The sequence below is a fragment of the Poecilia reticulata genome, chromosome 5 (assembly GCF_904066995.2).
Source record: "Poecilia reticulata chromosome 5, P_reticulata-male-v2, whole genome shotgun sequence".
In the NCBI taxonomy this organism is placed as follows: domain Eukaryota; kingdom Metazoa; phylum Chordata; class Actinopteri; order Cyprinodontiformes; family Poeciliidae; genus Poecilia; species Poecilia reticulata.
The window spans coordinates 15,594,095-15,610,958 of record NC_088834.1 but is presented as its reverse complement, the minus strand read 5'-3'; the positions used below and the strand labels follow the sequence as shown (position 1 = coordinate 15,610,958).

General features: G+C 40.5%; 1 protein-coding gene across 1 annotated transcript; it reads left to right on the top strand.

Moving 5' to 3' along the window:
* The first annotated feature begins 11,983 nt into the window (after positions 1 to 11,983).
* Positions 11,984 to 15,560, top strand: LOC103465101 (hyaluronidase-2-like). The gene is made up of 4 exons (XM_008409660.2): positions 11,984 to 12,091; positions 12,353 to 13,331; positions 14,869 to 14,955; positions 15,040 to 15,560. The coding sequence occupies exons 2-4, from the start codon at positions 12,378 to 12,380 to the stop codon at positions 15,454 to 15,456; spliced, it is 1,458 nt and encodes a 485-aa protein (XP_008407882.1). The 5' UTR covers positions 11,984 to 12,091; positions 12,353 to 12,377; the 3' UTR covers positions 15,457 to 15,560.
* Positions 15,561 to 16,864: the final 1,304 nt, after the last annotated feature.

The window sequence follows — 16,864 nt, the reverse complement described above, 5'->3', positions numbered from 1 at the left end:
ACAAATGTCTCAAACGGGTCTTCCCGCAGCTGGAACCATTATGATGAACCAAATAATACCAAAGATACCAGAAGATGGAAAACTGTGAACAGAAGGGAGCATCTTAGCTGATTGTCACAAAGTGGTTTGATGATAAACCTGTGGTGATGGCCTCCACCATTTACGGGAAAGATCTAAACGATATTTGCAATCGATGGCCAAAAAAAGAAAAAACTTGTGTCCAGATACGACAACCAGAAGTGATGGAGGGTGGCGTAGATCTTTATGACCAAGAACCAAGAAATGGACATTCCCATCTCAAATGTCTGGTCCTAGAAAAACATACAAATTAATTCTGGCCCACCTAGCATGGTGGCTTTCCTGCTATCTCTGGCTCTGATGGTTCGTTCACACCAAACGTGTTTTGTCAGGCACATTTCTTTTACATTTAAAGACTATGTGGAGATGCAATAAGGGCTATGGAGGAGCGTTCCGAACATCTAGCATGACACATTTTGAACCATTTTGAACCATTTTTATGATGTTTTATATATATATATATATATATATATATATATATATATATATATATATATATATATATATATATATATATATATATATATATATATATAGCCCTTATTGCATTAAGGAAGAATTATATGTGTGATTAAATTTAGGGAAAAAAATCTGGTCCAGCTTCTTCCTATGAAATCGGCTTCTCTCCCGTGACTGCAGAGACACAACAATGCATGTTGACGTCACAGAATTACAGAATTTAATCAAATCAGAAAAAAGTATAAACTAGAAAAGGAAACAGGAGAAACACAGGGACATACATTGTTACCTGAGACAAGAAGACAGGGAATAATATCAAGGACATCCTCGGAGAAAGAGCTGGTGCAGAAGTAAACTAAAATCAGCTTTTTCTAAATTATTTCCCTTGAGCACAAACTTTTAAACCTGTAGGCGTGTTCTCCTCTTTAATATGTTCAAATAAGGCGTATCTTTGGTAAGAAGCCAAAGTTCTAACTTTTAAAAGTTCTAACCTCCCTGCAATTTGTTCACAAGATCAAACACCAGTTTCGCCTTTTTCTAAATAAGGTGGAAGCAGACTCTCTGAATTCATGGTTGTTTATGGCTTTCACAGATCAGTGTGAAAAGCTGGAACTTCCTATTGATTGTTTCCCAAACAGACAAAGAGCAGATCTGAGATCTTGGCAAACAATCTACTTTATCTATGAGTAAAATAAAGGTCAATAGGCCAGAATAAGTTATACATTTTAAAACTATATTAGGCTATTTCAATCAAGTCATGTTAAATTTCAAAACTAACTTATTTTAAATTTTTTTTTTAAACATTATCCGGCCTCCTGCTGCTCTACAGCCATCTGGGCAAAGAGAAACAGATGAAGGAACCTCACAGGTAGCTGTGAAACTCTGGTTTCTCTCCCGCTCTGCCAGGAACAAACCTTTAATTCTGTATTTTAATTCAATGAAAAGTTATCTCCAGAAACCCAATTTGTTCATATGCACTCAGCATCTCCAAAGTTTAGTCCCAATATAAAACCAAAAATCGACAGAAAATAATGGAGTACAATTCCTCTTTCTAACCTAATATAATATTCAAATAAAAATTAAGACAATCATTCACCATAAACCAAAGCAATTTCCTAATACCAAACAAAACATTTTCATTTGATTCTAATATAGTCAGAAATAATACAATTTCAAATACATTCATCATTGACTAAATTAATTCTAAAACAAGATAACACAATTTTCAGTCAGAGCATACTACCAATAACTAAGAAACATCTTACAAATTAGATGTTAGTGGTTTAAAACATTTTACACCATCCCAGATGTCCACAAAAGGCTTCTGCTCTCCCGTGAACTGGCCAAGTTCCTCTTTCCCAAGGTAATTTAAAAGATAGTGTCGTCTGGCTCCCTGCATATGTTAATTTACGGCCTCCTGTCTTGTGTGATTAAACCACAAGAGTCCAGGCAGAAGCTCTGCCGATCTCTCTATTTTCCTTGGTACTTTGAATAGCAATAGTTCTTGAGATTTTAAATTACTAAGAGAAACCTGTTCAAAAAAGTTTAAACTATATTAAACACCAAAAATAATAATTTTCCTCAACACCAGCCGTCGTTTTTCTTCATGGATAAGTTTTATGAGCAGCGCGAGGCTGAAGCTTTGCTTCCTGCTCGGGAAAAAAGCGGTTGACCATCAATTGACATTTCACCATTTTTAAAGCGGGTGAACCACGAGTAAACTTAAGCTTTACACATAGCGTCATCCATGTAAGCGGCCTTCAACATTTGAATGGTTTCCGAAGCTTTTTTCCCAAGCAGGAAGCAAAGCTTCAGCCGCGCGCTGCTCATAGAACTTCTCCATGAAGAAAAACGACGGCTGGACAAAACAGCTCTTACAAGAAAATTCACTGTGGGTAGATGAAACCTTCCACATCACCACCGCTTGGCACACTGATTGAGAAGAACAAATACCTAGCGGCAGAATCGTGTACTACAAAAACTGGGCGCGCAGCAGCGTCATTCTAGAACATTTTGGGTACTCCCTCGTGTGTGTGTGTGTGTGTGTATAAAAAAATTCCCTTCTCACCCTCCACGGGTGGTGTGGTGGCCATTTGTAATGTTTGCAACTTGTAAGTTCTATTAATTTAGTTTTTTATTTTTGGAAAGTTAGAATTAAGTCTGTGATTAATTTGTAAATTAGAATTGATTATGTTGGTAATTGGTTAGCCCCTCCCATTAATTTAGGTAATTAAAAACACACCGGGTGCTTGGTGGAGGCATTGTTTTGCAAATGTCTGGTGTGTACGGGAGGGTTGGTAAATGATTTTTTGACCATTTCATTTCACTTGCAATTTGACCTTTTATTTTGCACTTTTTTACTTGAAACGCCATGTTAAGTTTACTTTCGTTTTCGGTTAAGATGTAGGACATTTTTTGATATTTTGTTACTAATTTTATAAGAAATAAACAATCTATTTTCGCAAACAAATGAAGATGAAGTGCGTTCAATCTAAAACCCACCTGTTAACACACACACGGCCTTAGTTGGAGTATTGGAAGCTAGAAGGCCGCGACATTTAAGTCAAAAAATCATTTTTTGGAACATTTTTGGAAGGTTTGGATATTGGAAAAGCTGGGAAGATTGGACGATCGCACTTGGCGACTGAAACTTCATGGAATGGACTTGGAGAAGACGCACAAAGTTCGTGAGTAAATGCGATACTTTGTTGGAGAAAGCAGACGCTGAGCTGCAAATTGAAAAGTTTGTTTTGGACAATTATCTTTTGGATTTAGAGAATCGAAGTTTGTGTTGAAAATGGATGAACAAGATGAAGGATTTGAAAAGGAAAGAGAACTCTTTAATTTAATTAAAAGACGCAGAGCCAAACTCGGCGTTCTGACAAGAAAAAGAAATGACATTCATGCTTTAATTGATGCTGGAGAGTCAAAACCCTCCATAGATGAGCATATGAAAACTTTCAATAATTATTTAGCAGAGTTTATGGACTTGCAATCTTCAGTTCAAAGACTTCTGAACGTTGATGAAAAAGAAACCGATCACTGCGATTGGTATGAACCAAAGTTGATCAGTTTTAAAGAGTTCCTGGATGAGGTAGAAGTTTGGATGAATGGCGATCCTGATGCGCAGAAGAGCGAAGTATGTTCAGCATTTGAAGTTGAATCAAAGGCGGCATCTCATGACCGTGACGTTGAGCCGGATGACAGCGTCTCACAGACGATCAGCAAAGACTTTGAAAGGCTATCTGGGTCCGCAGCTAAACCAGCGAGCAAGACAACCAGCACGACGCCCAGTATAGTGAGTAAAACCTCTAGTGCTCGGAGTTCGAGCTCTCGTGCGGCTTCAATGGCGCTGATGGAAGCCGAGGTGGAAAGAGCCGCTCTGAAAGCGGAGGCGGATGCGCTGCAAGAAAAACACGCGCTCGAGCTGGAAGAACTCCAGTTAAAAGCAAGAAAAGAAGCATTGGCTTTGAGGACCAAGCTGGTGAAGGCGGATGCAAAGATGAAAATCTACAACTCTGCGCAAGAACAGAAAAGTTCCAGCGCTGACGTCGCAAGTCGGGAAACATCAGGTTCCGCAGCATCTGAGTTCATACCCGCTGCTACAGCTCAAAAGGCTCCAAGAACACAGAAGCGATCAGCAACTCTTGCACCTTTGCCAATGCCCCAAGAGACATCTATTTATGAAACATTAAAAGTGAAACCGGAAGGGGAAAGCCCAAGACAAATATCTCAGGTTGATGTTCACAGTAGTGCTTTAACAGAGATCATGAAGAAGCAGAATGAAATCACTGAAATGCTTGTAAAACAGCAAAGACTGTCACTCCTGCCATCTGTAGAAATCCCTGTTTTTAGTGGAGACTCTTTACATTTTAGGTCCTTTCTTAAGGCTTTTGAGCAAGGAATAGAAACTAAGACGGATAACATGCAGGACAGGCTTTACTACTTAGAACAGTTTACCTCAGGACAGCCAATAACTTTAGTGAGAAGTTGTATGCACATGAGTCCACAAACTGCTTATGTAGAGGCTAAAAAACAGCTTGAGTGGAACTTTGGTAACAGAGCAAAAATAACATCTGCATTTATAGACAAAGCTCTGAATTGGTCAGTTTTAAAGTCTGATGATGCCACTGCTTTAAGAGCTTATACATTATTTCTAAGAAGTTGTTTCAACACAATGGATGAAGCTGGGTTTATTGATGAGCTTGAAAACTCAACCAATATGAGGATTCTTGTTTCAAAGTTACCTTTTAGACTTCGTGACAAATGGCGACTTATTGTGGTTGACATAGCAGAAAAGTACGATCGTAGAATAAAGTTTAAAGATCTTCTTGACTTTTTGGAAAAACAAACAAAAGCTGCATTAGATCTTGTTTTTGGAGAAGGTCAAACTACAAAAGAAAAGATGGCTTTAAAACCATCAAAGGTTCCTTTTAAAACTAGAAGCAGCAGTTTTGCCACTTCTGTTGCTGTAGTTTCTAAACAGAACAATGACAGACAGGTCCAGTTTAATCATGAAGATGTAAAGTTGACTAAAACTTTGTGCTTATTCTGTCTTAGAAGTCATTGCTTAGAAAAATGTGACTCCTTTAAGAGGAAAACCAACAAAGAAAAGGTGATTTTCATTAAAAGTAAAGGTATATGCTTTGGGTGCTTACAGAAGGGGCATATGAGTAAAAACTGTCCACAGCGTCTAACATGCCTCACCTGTAGTAAAAGTCACCCTACGGTTCTGCACATTGAACCGGCAGAGCAGCAACGTCAAACAGTTGAGGCCGAGGGTGAATAGTCACCAGTCTCAAGTGCTCTTGTATCTTTAAATGTTGGTAGCTACACTGGGGCCGGGTCTAAAGAGTGTGCTCTGTCAGTTGTCCCAGTAAAAGTAAAGTTGGAAAAGGGGACAAAGATTGTAGAGACTTATGCCTTTCTAGATCCAGGCAGCTCTGCAACATTTTGTACAGAGGCTTTGATGATGCAGTTAAATGCGTCTGGAAAGAAAGTGGAAATCATGCTAAAAACCATGGGTCAGGAAAAGCAAGTAAGTAGCTATAAATTATCTGGTTTGGAAGTAGCTGCTTTAAAAGAAAATGATTACTTGAAGTTGCCTGATGTATATACTCAACAATCCATTCCTGTCACTAAAGAAAATATCCCTAAAGAGGAAGACTTAAGAAAATGGTCTTATCTAAGAGGTGTTGAGTTGACACCAATAGATGCTGGCATTGGGCTGCTCATTGGTGTAAATTCTCCCAAAGCATTGGAACCTTGGAAAATAGTTAACAGTGAAGGTAGTGGGCCTTATGCTGTGCTAACACGCCTTGGTTGGGTTGTTAATGGTCCGCTCAGCCAGGTTAGTGAAGAAAATGGACATGTTGCTGGTTCTATTCAGGTGAACCGTATTTCTATAAGTAATTTGGAAGAAATGCTGGTCAGTCAGTATAACCAAGATTTTGTAGAGCACCAGTGCAATGAGCATGCTGAAATGTCTGTAGAAGACAAACAGTTCATGGACATTATGTCAAAGTCAGCGGTGCTTAAAGACGGTCATTATTACCTGAAGTTACCCTTTCGTAATCCTGAAGTAAAAATGCCCAACAACAAACAGGTGGCCCAGCAGAGGGCGCAATGTCTGTTAAAACGATTTCAGAAGGATAAACTATTTTTTGAAGAGTACAAAGAATTTATGCATAATGTTAGTGTGGAAGGGCATTCAGAAATCGTACCGCAAGATCAAGTGGAACAGGAGGAAGGAAAGGTGTGGTACGTACCTCATCATGGGGTCTACCACCCCCGCAAGAAAACACTGCGGGTTGTCTATGATTGTGCTGCAACATTTGCTGGAACATCTCTGAACAAAGAGCTGTTACAAGGACCAGATTTGACTAGCACCTTATTAGGTGTACTCATTCGTTTTCGGCAAGATCCAATAGCACTTATGACAGACATTAAAGGGATGTTCCACCAAGTCAGAGTTGCTGAAGAACATGTAAATTACCTACGTTTCCTCTGGTGGCCCAACGGTGACATCACAAAAGAGCTTGTTGAGCATAGAATGTTGGTCCATATTTTTGGTGCAGTCTCTTCCCCTAGTTGTGCCACATATGCACTTTTAAAGACTGCTGAGGACAACAAACATCTGTACCCAGAAGAGATTATTAATACAATCAGACACAGTTTTTATGTAGATGACTGTCTCAGGTCTGTCCAGACTATTGAGCAGGCCATTTTTCTTTATCAACAGCTCACTGAGGTGTGTACCAAGGGGGGATTTAGGCTCAATAAATGGGTGTGTAGTGAGCGCTCTGTCCTCTCTCAGATCCCTGAGGAAAATAGAGCAACATGTGTAAAGTTGCTAGATCTTAGCCGGGACCAGCTTCCCACTGAAAGAACCCTGGGGGTGCAATGGAATGCTGAACAGGATGTTTTCACCTTTAGCATTGAAAACAAGCACAAACCACTAACGAGGCGTGGTATTCTGTCCATTGTCAGCTCTATTTATGACCCTTTGGGTTTCTTGGCTCCAGTTATTCTCCCTGCTAAACAAATTCTTCAACATTTATGTAAACTGAAGCTTGGCTGGGATGAGAGAATTCCACCAGAAAAAGCCCAACTTTGGAAAAAATGGGTTGAAGATTTAGTTCTTCTTGACAACTTTAGTGTCAGAAGATGCATCACACCCAAAGAGTTTGGAGAGATAAGAAGTGCACAGCTGCATCACTTTTGTGATGCCAGTGAAACTGGATTTGGTGTTGTGTCTTATCTTAGGGTATCTAATGACAAACAGGAAGTGTGTGTTTCCTTTGTTTTTGGCAAAGCAAGAGTGGCACCATTAAAACAAGTCACCATACCACGACTTGAACTTGCTGCCGCAGTGTTAGCTGTAAGTCTGGACAAAATGCTGTCAGTGCAACTTGGACTCAATCTGAGCGAATCAGTCTTCTGGTGTGACAGCACAACCGTCCTGCAGTACATTGCAAACACAACGATAAGGTTTAAAACATATGTAGCTAACAGAGTGTCCATCATTCATGATCTTACAAAGGTTACTCAATGGAGATACATCAGCTCAAAGTTAAATCCAGCTGATGCAGCATCTCGAGGCATGAAAGTTGGCTCTTTTTTAAAGTCTTCCACCTGGATCAGTGGGCTGGAATTCCTCACAAAACCTGAGATCCAATGGCCAGCAGTAATTAAGGAAAGACCTGTCCATTTGGAAACTGATCCAGAGGTTAAAGACAAGATCATGACATGTGCAACCTTGTTGGAAAAAGTGTGTCCGACTACTAAGCTGCTAATGTACTTTTCCAGTTGGACAAAGCTAAAAAGAAGTGTAGCATGGATCCTGAAACTAAAAGAAAGGATGCAAACAAAGAAGTTGCTAGCTGCACACTGTGGAAATAAAATGTGTAATGAACAGGACAATAAGATGAATGTTCAGCTCACAACTGATGATCTCTATAGCCATAGTGAGCTTTGTGCAGAAAAAACATTATGGCGAGGAAATAGCTGCCCTGAGCTCTGGTACAGTGAAAAAGTCAAGTCATCTGTACAAGCTTGATCCTGTTGTTACTGATGGTGTGTTGAGAGTGGGTGGCCGATTGAGCAAAGCAGCATTACCTGAAGAAACAAAACATCCTGCAATACTGCCTAAAAGCCATGTTTCAAAGCTCATTCTTCAACACATCCATGAAAAAGTTGGACACGGAGGAAGAAATCATATGCTTTCTACTCTTCGACGACAGTACTGGATCCCTCATGCTAATTCAGCAGCTAGAAAGATCATAAGAGATTGTATGGTGTGTCGAAGACGACGACAAAAGCCAGGTGAGCAAAAAATGTCAGATCTTCCTGTTGACAGACTCTCAACTGATCTTCCACCATTTACTTATGTTGGTGTTGATTACTTTGGACCGATAGAAGTGAAGAGAGGGAGAACTATTGTTAAAAGATATGGAGTTCTCTTCACATGTCTAACCTGTCGTGCAGTTCACCTGGAGGTAGCACATTCTCTTGACACAGATTCCTGCATAAACGCCATCAGAAGATTCATCTGTCGCAGAGGACAAGTCAAGGAAATCAGGTCGGACAACGGAACCAACTTTGTCAGCTCAAACCGTGAGTTAAAGCAAGCTCTGCTGGAGCTAAAACAAAGTAAAATCCAAAAATGCTTTGCAGAACATGGCATAAAGTGGATTTTCAACCCACCTTATGGAGCCCATCATGGTGGTGTATGGGAGCGCCTGGTGCAGGAAATAAAGAGAGTGCTGTGCTCCATCACAAACCTACAAGTACTAGATGATGAAGGCTTGCACACTGTTTTTTGTGAAGTGGAGGCTATATTAAATGATCGCCCGATTACACCTTCTTCTGAAGATCCTAATGATTTAGAGGCTCTAACTCCAAATCATTTGCTCCAGTTAAAAGGTAAGCCTGTGCTCCCACCAGGTTTGTTCAAAAAGGAGGACCTGTACAGTTGGAGACGTTGGAAGCAGGCCCAGTACATTGTGGACCTGTTCTGGAAACGGTGGGTGAAAGAATATCTCCCTATGTTGCAAGAGCGACGGAAATGGAACAAGACTCGCAGGAACTTTGCCATTGATGATGTGGTGCTTGTTGTCGACGAGGCTGCACCAAGAAATTCATGGCCTATTGGACGCATCACAGAAACCATGGCAGATGCAAGTGGATTGGTTCGACGTGTTCGAGTGAAGACAAGAACAAATGTGCTGGAGAAACCGATCAACAAGATATGTCTCCTGCTGGAGGCTGTGTAGAGACAACAATGAATGTTTGTCTCCAACTGAGCTAAGTTCTGGAACCTCTGGCTCTACATTTACACTGATGCTCATTTACTGACATGCTAAACATCTCATTCTGCTACATAGACCTTTTTCATACATACACAGACCATGCACATGGACGAGAGAAGAACTTGGAAGTCATGAAATATTGACTGTTTTTGCTTTTTGATTTTTCTAAGAAGATGAATGGACCACAAAAAAATTATAATATGGACTACTGCATAAATTGATGTGTAAACAAATGTTGTTAATATTGATCTTGTATTTGGTAATGGCCACGTGTGCAGATATTATAATTCATTTAGATGAATTAGGGGCCGGGATGTGGTGGCCATTTGTAATGTTTGCAACTTGTAAGTTCTATTAATTTAGTTTTTTATTTTTGGAAAGTTAGAATTAAGTCTGTGATTAATTTGTAAATTAGAATTGATTATGTTGGTAATTGGTTAGCCCCTCCCATTAATTTAGGTAATTAAAAACACACCGGGTGCTTGGTGGAGGCATTGTTTTGCAAATGTCTGGTGTGTACGGGAGGGTTGGTAAATGATTTTTTGACCATTTCATTTCACTTGCAATTTGACCTTTTATTTTGCACTTTTTTACTTGAAACGCCATGTTAAGTTTACTTTCGTTTTCGGTTAAGATGTAGGACATTTTTTGATATTTTGTTACTAATTTTATAAGAAATAAACAATCTATTTTCGCAAACAAATGAAGATGAAGTGCGTTCAATCTAAAACCCACCTGTTAACACACACACGGCCTTAGTTGGAGTATTGGAAGCTAGAAGGCCGCGACAGGTGGTCTGTTTCATCCTCTGAGCTCGGGTCCTCTACCAGAGGCCTGGGAGCTTGAGGGTTCTGCGCAGTATCTTGGCTGTGCCTAGAACTGCACATTTCTGGACTGAGATGTCTGATGTTGTTCCTGGAATCTGTTTGAGCCACTGCTCCAGTTTGGGGGTGACTGCCCCTAGGGCCCCGATGACCACAGGCACCACTGTGTTCTTCACCTTCCAGGTCTTTTCCAGTTCCTCCCTGAGGCCCTGGTATTTCTCCAATTTCTCATGCTCCTTTTTCCTGATGTTGTAGTCACTTGGTATTGCTACATCCACCACAACGGCTTTCCTCTGTTCTTTATCCACCACCACAATGTCCGGTTGGTTCGCCATTACCATCTTGTCTGTCTGGATCTGGAAGTCCCACAGGATCTTAGCTCAGTCATTCTCCACCACTTTTGGGGGTGTTCCCCACTTTGATCTCGGGGCTTCCAGACCATATTCTGCACAGATGTTCCTGTACACTATGCCCGCCACTTGGTTATGTCGTTCCATGTACGCTTTCCCTGCCAGCATCTTGCACCCTGCTATTATGTGCTGGACTGTCTCAGGGGCCTCCTTGCACAACCTACACCTTGGGTCTTGTCTGGTGTGGTAGATCTGAGCCTCTATTGCTCTGGTGTTTAGGGCCTGTTCCTGGGCGGCCAGGATGAGAGCCTCTGTGCTGTCCTTGAGTCCAGCTTTCTCCAGCCATTGGTAGGTTTTCCTGACATCAGCCACTTCAGTTATTTGTCGGTGGTACATCCCATGTAGGGGCTTGTCCTCCCATGATGGTACTTCCAGCACCTTGTCTTCTGTTCCCCATTGCCTGAGACATTCGCTGAGCACATCGTCTGTTGAGGCTTTGTCCTTGATGTATTTATGCATCTTGGATGTTTCATCCTGGACAGTGGCTCTCACACTCACTAGTCCTCTGCCTCCTTTCTTACGGCTTGTATACAGTCTCAGGGTGCTGGATTTGGGGTGGAATCCTCCATGCATGGTTAGTAGCTTCCTAGTCTTAACATCCGTGGCCTTCATCTCTTCCATTGGCCAGCTAATTATTCCGGCAGGGTATCTGATTACTGGTGAGGCATAGCTGTTTATTGCACGGATCTTGTTCTTGCCATTGAGCTGGCTTCTCAGGACTTGCCTTATTCGTTGGAGGTATTTGGCTGTGGCTCCTTTCCTTGTGACCTCATCGAGGTTGCTATTTGCTTGTGGTATTCCCAGGTACTTGTAGCTGTGCTCTATGTCTGCTATTGTTCCTTCTGGAAGTGAGACCCCTTCTGTGTGGGCGACCTTCCCTCTCTTTGTAACCATCCGACCACACTTCTCTAGTCCGAATGACATCCCAATGTCAGTGCTGTAGATCCTGGTGGTGTGGATCAGTGAGTCGATGTCTCGCTCGCTCTTGGCGTACAGCTTGATGTCATCCATGTAGAGGAGGTGACTGATCGTGGCCCCATTCTTGAGTCGGTATCCATAGCCAGTCTTGTTGATGATTTGGCTGAGAGGGTTCAGGCCTATGCAGAACAGCAGTGGGGACAGAGCATCTCCTTGGTATATGCCACATTTGATGGACACTTGTGCAAGTGGTTTGCAGTTGGCTTCAAGGGTGGTTTTCCACAGCCCCATCGAGTTTGCAATGAAGGTTCTTAGAGTCCTATTGGTATATATATATATATATATATATATATATATAGCTGACAGAATTAGGAAGTTAGTGGTCTAATTATGTTTACAATTTAATAAGTCATGATTTCAGCTATCAGAAAGTTTGTTTATTTTTGAAACAGGAAATGGAACGGAGATGTTTTTATTTAAGCATTAATTTGTTTAAGTTTGTGTCAGTTTGTTTTTTTTTTTTTTTTGCTCTGCTGTCCCTCGGGTCGATTCCCTGCAGTGTCTGATTCAACTTTGCTTTACATCTTAAATGGTAAGAAACCAAGGCCATCATCTCCATGATCATCTTGTCATATTGTGTTTGCAGAAACATGACTGAGTGAACGCTCCTTGTGAAAGAAGCAAACTGTAGTTGACAAAGGTTGCGTTCACACTGCAGCCTGAAGTGACCCAATTCAGATTTTCTTTTGTTTGTTTTATAAAACATTAGACAGTCGAACAATATAGAGAACACACATTTTTCTGTCAAATGTTGTATTTCAATTTCACATCTTTTTGTGTCTTTTGCAAACAGAGGAGTGAAGGTAGCAGGAACCACCATGGAGACTGTATTCCCCTCTTTCCTCTCAGCAGTTGACCGACTGTCCTGGTTTCTCCTTGCTCTGTTTACATCATGGATAGTCTTGGGTTCAGCAGACACAAAGCAGACAAGCTGGCCATTACACTCCAAGAAGCCAGTTCTCTTTGTCTGGAACGCTCCCACTCAGAAGTGTGAGACACGACACGGTGTTACGTTATCATTAGACCAGTTTGACATAGTGTCAACACCCTCTAAGGACGTTGTCGGACAGAATCTCACATTGTTCTATAAGGACCGCCTCGGGATTTATCCCTATTATGACGCTGAAGAAACAGCAGTGAATGGGGGCCTTCCACAAAGTGTCAGTCTCTCTGAGCACCTTGAAAAAATGTCTGAGGATCTGGACAAATACATACCAGACCGCAAGGCTAAAGGTGCGTGTGTCATTGACTGGGAGGAATGGCGTCCCTTGTGGATCCGAAACTGGTCTGCCAAAGATGTCTATAGAAAAAAATCTCGTGATCTGGTGGCTGAAAAGAACCCTACGTGGACTAAAACACAAGTGGCGAATACTGCGACAGAAGAATTTGAACTTTCAGCTCGTGAATTCATGCTGGAGAGCCTGAGGCAGGGTAAAAAATTGAGACCGAATCAGCTATGGGGCTACTACCTGTTTCCTGATTGTTACAACCATGACTACAAAGGAGAAAAGTTGAAAACCTACACAGGACATTGTCCTGACACTGAGTTTGAGCGAAATGATCAACTGAACTGGATGTGGAATGAAAGCACCGCCCTTTTTCCCTCAATATACCTGGGAAATGACCTGCGCTCCACTGATCAGGCACGCCTGTTTGCCCTGTACAGGGTGAAGGAGGCAATACGCGTCGCATCTGTTGGGGATGGATTGGCACGTCCTGTTTTTGTTTATTCCCAACCCACTTTCAGAGATGGGATGATCCTTTTAACAGAGGTTGGTTGATTGGAGGAAATAGTGCTGTTTTAAACTATTATCTTAGTAATCAAGTAATCCGATGAAAAATTTGAAAAAAATTATTGGTAAATACTGTGGGATTAGCAGTAATAATATCGGACATTCACATCGTCCCGAATTTTCATATTTGTGCAGCTTTAACAATGACTTTTCTGTAATTGAAAATTAGCCTGAAACATTAGCACCTCACTTTTTAAGTTAACCTGTATAATATATAACAATTATACAAACATTTATTTTCAATGTAATGACAAATGGCAGAATCATAAGGAAACATAAACATGTTCTGTCCTCCAGCTTTTTGTCTGTATTTTGATATTCTGTCAGTTTTATAGATTAACTCTCACTTTTTCCAGCCATTTATAGCTTTTTTGTCAATTTCTCTGTGTGGCACCTTTGGCACACATTTATTTTCCAGTTGTCCGTAAACCTAATCTAAGCATCAGCTAAAGCAGCCCGATATGTTCCCTCTACATGTCTCTGCTCCACCCATATAAATGCACCCGCCGCACTCTGCAGCAGCCACCAAGCAGCAGCTCTAGAAGGACAGTTACACTTTTTGTAAAACTATGACCTACCAGATACAGATTTTTGATGTTTCCTATAATTGCCAAAGTTAAAAAATATAGTACATTATTTGTACTTTTCTATCATGAGTAATAACTTATAATTTGAACCAGGGCAATCACTGAAATATTTTTATTTAAAAAAGACAAAATGTTTGGAGTTGATGTTTAAATATGCCCGTAACATTTTATATTTGCAGTTAGCTCATGAAGACTGGATTTTACTATAAAAAAGCTACATTTGGTGTGCATTTCTAGAGAATGTGATTCCTTACCTAATCTGAGATTTCCAAAAGTTTGCCTTTTTGTGTAAATCCAGCATGCTACATGACAAACTGAGGCTGAGAGTTCAAAAATATAAAAATTGGTATCTACAGAGCTCAGCTCTGAGTCAATTTACTTCCTTGCTAATTCAACAAAACACCCCATGGGGACATAAATGGATGTTTAGGGAGAATGTAAAAAAATAAGAAATGGTAAAGAAGTAACTGTCACTTGGTGAAGTCCAGCAATCTGTCGTTTAAAAAAAAATTATAGTTCTGCACAGATCCCACTGAAGAGTTAAATAGTTCTTAAATTACATTTAATTCCACCTGCTGAATCAAGTTTACTGGCCAGGTGTGTGCATGTCAAAGAACGTAGCTTCTGTTCCAATCCGCTCCTATTGTCCAGACATTTTACATGTGATTATATTAATTTGGTAGTAACTCAAGGTAACCCTTCACCAGATTAGTTTTTTCCAATGCATTCATCTAAAACATAATTACTCATGTTGTCTTTCATGTTTCTGATCATAAAATAGCTATTATTTTTTTATATTGCATTAAACATCATATATTTAACTGTGAGCTGTAGTTACATATAGATCCCACAGCTCTATATGTAACTAGAGCTCAGATTCTCTATAATACATCTCATACAGCTAAAGTATTCATATACATCTTTGGCAGAAAGATTTGGTCAACACCATTGGCGAGAGCGTTGCATTGGGAGCTGCAGGAGTGATCTTCTGGGGGGGCTCCTCCTATGCAACTAAGGTAAGAGCATTACTTTCCCTACTCCCCTCATGTTGCATCTGCTGTTATGTATTTTTAAGTTAATATCTTTCCTCTGTGCTGCAGAGCGGCTGTACTGACTTGAATAACTATTTTCTGGGAGACATGGGACGATACCTCCTCAATGTGACCACAGCAGCAGAGCAGTGCAGCCAGAAATTGTGCAATTTTAACGGTCGCTGTCATCGCCGAGAACTGGACAGGGCCGTGTACCTGCACCTCAACCCCTCCACTCACAGTATCACAAGTCAGAGCGGAAATCTGAAGGTCACGGGATCCCCAGGTGAAGCAGAGCTGAAGGCCTTTCGTCAGCACTTCAAGTGCCAGTGCTACAACGGGACCAAGGGAGAAAACTGTAAGCTGGAAGGACAAGGAGGAAGAGAAGAAAAAGAAGAAAAAGGGCAGAGTAGAGCCACCTCTATTTTAGGGATGTGGCCTCTCTGCTTTGTTCTACAACTCGGACTTCTCTCTCTGTTTCATTGACGAAACCAAGAAACCAAACTATTCTCTGGCTCTGCCAGCACCGAAAGGAAAAGTTTTGGTTTTCTGGCCTGAAAACAAAAATAAACTGCATTGTGAAAGCATCACTTGAGGAGCAGTGGGTGCTCAGTGCTTGGATTCAGAGGTTTATATGGTAACAGGTTTCCATTTCAGCACATACTAAACTAAAACTACATCGTGTGTTTTCTGGAAATAATTCTTTTAGTACACATTTTATAGTAAACATAATGGGTCAATTGAAACCTTAAAAACTGTAAACATGCATATCCTCCTGAGAACCAAAGAAAAAAATGTGCCTTCCAATTTCTGTATTTATTTAGGCCAAAATAAACACCTTGTTATTTTATTTTATTTTTTTTTTATTAAATTTCACAGCATGTCCATTGTAGTGGACATCAGGACGATTTAAATCTAAATTATGACTGAATTCAAAAGAATGGAAAAATGTACAGTTTAGTGATTAATGAATCACATTAACCCAAGAAAGGAGGTCAAATTTGAAAAATACATTTAACAACCAGAAGTTATCCATTTCTGGTTTCAGTCTATTGCTTGTTATTTGAAATGAAAATCAAACTGCAAACTGCAGGGGTGTCCCCAAACTCTATTGCCCAAGAAATGAAGACTTTATTTATTTTTACCTATTTAATTGTTTATTTTTTCATTTATTCCGAACATGATAGAAATATATAATGACATACATGAATAAGGACTTTCTTCAGAATATCAGCACACATGGCCTCTCTTGGCTTTCCCAGAGTCTTCTGGACTAAAAAAATGAAAAGTGCAGTTACAGGAAAATGATGAGGAAAAAAGTTCTGCAAACTTTTCAAACTGGTCTTCCCGCAAGTGGAACCATTATGATGAACCAAATAATACCAAAGCCACCAGAAGATAGACCACTGTGAACATAAGGGAGCATCTTAGCTGATTGTCACAAAGTGGTTTGATGATAAACCTGTGGTGATGGCCTCCACCATTTACAGGAAAGATCTAAACAATATTTGCAATCGATGGCCAAAAAGAGAAAAAAATTGTTTCCAGGTACGACAACCAGAAGTGATGGAGGGTGGCATAGATCTTTATGACCAAGAACCAAGAAATGGACATTCCCATCTCAAATGTCTGGTCCTAGAAAAACATGCAAATTAATCCTGGCCCACCTAGCATGGTGACTTACCTGCTACCTCTGGCTCTGATGATGGCATTTGTTCTTTAACTGCTTTCTGTAAGTCAAGTGCAAAAAGATGCAATCTGCAAGCTCCCCCATGAATTATTTCAAAAGGTGTTAAACCATCTGCCGTTGGGGTGATTCTCATATAGAGCTTCACCAAGTATAAACATTCTGGCCAGTGTCTGCCATGCATTTTCTTAATCTGCTTTTCACAGT

What these genes read in the sequence shown, in the direction of transcription:
- LOC103465101 (XM_008409660.2), top strand. Translation starts at nt 12,378, where the DNA reads ATGGAGACTGTATTCCCCTCTTTCCTCTCAGCAGTTGACCGACTGTCC. An exon ending in GGATGATCCTTTTAACAGAG is followed by an intron (nt 13,332 to 14,868) that starts GTTGGTTGATTG and finishes CATCTTTGGCAG; the next exon opens with AAAGATTTGGTCAACACCAT. An exon ending in GCTCCTCCTATGCAACTAAG is followed by an intron (nt 14,956 to 15,039) that starts GTAAGAGCATTA and finishes TCTGTGCTGCAG; the next exon opens with AGCGGCTGTACTGACTTGAA.